At 37.5% G+C, this 4,792-nt stretch overlaps 1 protein-coding gene across 1 annotated transcript; it reads left to right on the forward strand.

Annotated features, from left to right (window-relative positions):
* Positions 1–3,570: 3,570 nt before the first annotated feature.
* LOC136853864 (uncharacterized) lies at positions 3,571–4,041 on the forward strand. The gene has a single exon (XM_067129789.1). The coding sequence runs from the start codon at positions 3,571–3,573 to the stop codon at positions 4,039–4,041; it is 471 nt and encodes a 156-aa protein (XP_066985890.1).
* The last annotated feature ends 751 nt before the right edge of the window (positions 4,042–4,792 follow it).

The raw sequence follows: 4,792 nt of genomic DNA on the forward strand, positions 1-4,792 counted from the left end.
ATAACTGTGTTAAGAAATTATCCAGCAATGTATGGAATTTACAACGCCTCTTTTGATGGCTTTAATTAATCACAAGATGGCATTTGATGGTCTGTACACACACCTAATTTCTGGAAATTTGGAAAAATTCGAATACATAGATAACACTGTTTCAGTCAGCAAATCATCATAAGATCTTCAAACCTTGCTTAATAGAATGCATCATATATCTAGAGATACGAGATTCAATACAAAACTAGGAAAGACAAATAATGAGAAGACAGTAGACAAAAATTAATTAAATAATGTATAATGGAGAAAGGGTCCAGGAGTTAGGTTCTTTCAAATGCTTTAGAACAATGAAAAAAGGCAAATCAAGCAAAGGGCAGGCTATAATAAGATTTAGAAATCAAATGAACTAAAATTACATATGACAGCCAGGTGATTCAGCAAGTTATTAGTCCAGCATGACTAAAATGCTACGGATTCGAATCATGGCAAAACGATGAAGTTATATCTTAAAAATTTTTCCGATTATATAGAGTAAAATGGCAGGGTAGGATGAGAAATGATACCATCAATGAAATTATGGTAGTTCCATATGTAAATGAGATTATGACGAGGTGATGATGAAAATGACTTGCAAGTGTCCTTCGCAGCACCCATGTCAGAATGGTACTCGATAATGTAAACTGGCACTGTCGAGTATCATTCTGACTAGGTTATTAAGGGCACCAGTAGTGTTGGATGACTCAGACTTAAATAGCTGAGTGGGCTTTGTGAAAATAAAAGCACAAGAGACTCGAGTGGTGGGTATCCCCTTTGGAGGTGGTTTCAGAACAGTCAACACAACAGTCACTGACGCTCTCATCCTTCAACTAAAAAATGTGCATTAGTTAACCTTAAACATCAGTAACATTCATAATATCAGCAGCTTCATATAACTACATATCAGCAGTGAACTGAACCTCCTAAAGAAACTGCACCAATTTTATCTTGTGTGCGAGTTCATGCTTTGACTAATGTTCCATCATCTCTTTCAGGCTCAGTAGTCAGTATTTTCTCAGAGTCCTCCTCCTTCCATAGACTTTCGAATATGACATATTTTCCCAACTTTCCCTATGTTAACAAGCATTTCTTATTCATGTTTTCACCTAATGCTAATCTGTTTACCACTTCGTCATTTCTCGACATACTAGTAGCTTTCACCCTCCCTTAATTGTGTAATTAATTAATCTGACATTTCCCACCTCTTTCCATTCTATTAACTTTAAATTCCACATTTCGTTTTATATACAAAAAAAACAAGAACTGGCTAAACATCCTTTTTTGTTCAGTTCTACTTGTTTTCATAAATAAATTCTTTACTTCTATTGCTTTTACACAGACCTTGAATTTTCTTTGTTTTACTTATTCTGTTAAAGTACACTAACCTTAAACGTCAAAAACTTTCCTAACATCAGCAGCTTTATATACATACAGTGGAGGTTATTCACTTATTTTCACATCAAACAAGCATCATTTCCTTTCTTCAACTGTGCTTTAATCTCCTCTTTCCTTCACCAAAGCTCCATTATCATTGTCTCTCATTTACTATTTTTATTTTGTCCTCCTACTTGCCTGTACCTTCAAACGCTTCATTCTTAGACAGTTAATTTCAAAATTTTTAATACCCTTTGCATTACACTTCTCTTTAACCCGTGTTCTCTATACTTTATATATCTTCATATATTTCTATCAAATTCATTGGTCTTCATTTCATATTAAGTTGCATTCTGAATTTTTTGTCCACAACTGTAACTGCCTTAAATTTTCAATTGCACTCCAACATGGTAATAATCAACCAGACATAACTGCACCAAACTTCTGTTTATAAATTAGCTTCCATCTTATTAATATTTTTCTATGAACACCAAGCATTCTTAGCATTCATACCCCTTTCAGGGGGGAGGTGTCACTTAATACTGACTTCCATTATTTATCATTCAATTTGTTTCAAACTTTTTGCATGTAATACGGGTAATTAAAGATATTTATATGAAAAATTTCAAACAATTTGGTTGAACCGCCTTTGAGTTATTACGAGTTTTATAAATTTTTATCACAATTTTCAAGTCTTAATAAAATCTTTGAAATATACATATATATAATTTTTTCCACCTCAATTTATAATATTTTCCATTATCCTCATTATTCATTGATTTTTTATTCATGTGGCAATATTAATGGAGTTATTGCTAATTTTTAAATATAATTTTTTATTAGATATATAAAATAAAAAATATATAAAAAATTAATAAATGTATAAGTAACAGAAAAACCCTATCTTCAAGCTTCTAAATTGTATGTAGATTCTAATGCTTTTTGAAATTTAGAAATCCAACATAAAGCAAAAAAGTTACAAGGATTTAAGTGCACTCATATTTCTAAAAAAAAAAACTGGTTTTGAGAAATCTGCAATCAAAGTTCAAGGAACATTGGTACCTGAGTAATTAACACAGGAATTAACACTTTTAATGAAAACTGACATGTATCAACAAAACATTGGACAATAATTTTCACATAAATACCTGAAAATATGTTTTTTCTAGTGCCCTCAAGAGCTGTTTATTGCACATAGCAAAAAAAAAAAAAAAAAAAAAATCCAACATCCAGTACTCCTCCTCAAAGCGCTGAGACTGACGAATAGCTCCTGTCCACACCTGCAGGTTAGCACAAAGCCTGGCCTCCTGTAACTTGGCCTAAAGATCCATCCTGGTGAATCACCTTATTATTCATTTACCTGTTCAAGCTTACGTAGGGTTTGCCACGGGCCTCCTCACTTCTAAACAATTGTGCAAGTCGAATCACAAAAGCTGTCCTGCAACCACAGGGACAATGACTTATCATAGCCGCCGTTCTTGAAGCCTTGACAAGGTACGAATATTCATTCAGAATTTCAGAGACACCTGTTTGTCGTCATCACCTTGTGGGAGGAGTCTGAACGTCATATGTTTATGTCACGTATAACTTTGAACCCATACATTAGAGTGTTCTGCCACTGGCTTCAGCTGCTTTATTTTACTCTTATGAATAAACTTTTTTTAATATAAGTAATAAAGAATGCTGCCGAAAATTAGGTAGGGATGTAAAGTATACTATGGCTAAGTAATATCTCTGTTAAATGCACAGAAAAAAAGTTATTCCAGAAAAACACCGGGACAGACTCTGAATCTCATAGTACAGCGACTTCGGAGGGAGAACCCAGCCCTTACGTAGAGTGACATGTCCTTCAACGACGGAGAGACGACCATCGCCTGCGAGATGAGTACATGACGCCCTCGCCCATACCTACCGTTAGAGTTGAGAAAGAAAGCCTTCAACATCGCTCACAACTGTTCCACCCATCGGGCAAATCCACCTCCCGAACCTTGTCAAAGTGGTACATCTGGTGGGAAATGAAAGCAGACATCAAAAAGTGGGCAAGAGAATGCCTCCCATGCTAAACATCAAAAATAACAAGCCACAGAGAGACGGGGATAGGAGAATTCCAGACAACACAGTGACGACTGGCCCACATCCACATCAACACTGTGGGACCCCTGCCCCTCCATGGGGTACAGTCATAGCTTCATGATCATCGACAGAAACACCAGATGGCCAGAAGCAACACCTGGAAGGCAGCAGACAGCAGAGAGTTGTATGAAAGCACTGATAGACTGGGTCAGCAGGCATGGAGTACCGCAGTACATAAGTGATAGATGGGCTAACTTTACCCCCACTTTATGGAGCTCCCCCACTGCCAGCCTCGGGACAAAACTCATTCACACAACAGCATACAACCCAGCAGCGAACAGCATGGTAGAGCGGCTGCACCTCTCCCTCAAATCAGCACTCGCCTCCAGATTACAAGGCGATAGTTGGAGAAAGGAATTACCACAGGTCTTGCTGGGATTAAGATCAACCCCGTACGCAGCATTCAACGCATCGGCAGCAAAAGCACTCCACAGCCAAGCGTTGACAATACCGTCAGACATTTTTCAAGACACGAAAAAGCCCACAACTCTTCCAGACATCCGTTGAGCACTAGAAAACATCATGCTGGCGAAGACAACATATGACATATAAAGAAAAGAGTACATTGCCTAAGACCTTAAAACAGCAAAGTATACATTTATAAGAATAGGCATAAAGGGACCCCCCTTCCCCAGCCTAGAGAGAAAAAGCGCATCAGCTCACGGTGGACGGGAAAATCACCTGGGTCTCCACCGACAGATTAAAACCAGCCTATATCCCAGACTGCGACCCATTCCTCTAGGCTTACTTTTGCAGTGGGAGAGTACTGTGAGGTCCAGAGCTGTCACTGGGACCCTCAGTACATCCTTGCTTCAAAACGAAAATCTACATGATGCACCAAGACTCAGGAAACACAGATCCAGTGCTCCTGATTCAAATGATCTTTTGAGCATTTTTCAGAAGATACTTCATGTCCTTGTCAGAACTGTGATTACTAATGTACGTAAGGTATTGCAAGCTTTCTAACCATATGCATTTGAAATCTCTTCCTAATTTGTATATAGAATTGTTAACCATTCTTCAGGTGTGAGAAAACACATCTGACTGTATATAGATGTCCCTCTGTTTTCCTCTTACGTCAAATGCTACTTTTCCGCTCGCAAGAATTCTTGACCTGTCCGAGATTCTGTATCAATAAATTAGAATACCTTGAACCTGCCTCTTACTTGCCGCCTTGTTATAAGGTATTGACTGATTTTATTAAATGTGCATTGTACAGCAATGCTCAGAAGTGATAATACATGTCTGCATAGGATTT

The sequence above is a fragment of the Macrobrachium rosenbergii genome, chromosome 28 (genome assembly GCF_040412425.1).
Source record: "Macrobrachium rosenbergii isolate ZJJX-2024 chromosome 28, ASM4041242v1, whole genome shotgun sequence".
Lineage (NCBI taxonomy): Eukaryota > Metazoa > Arthropoda > Malacostraca > Decapoda > Palaemonidae > Macrobrachium > Macrobrachium rosenbergii.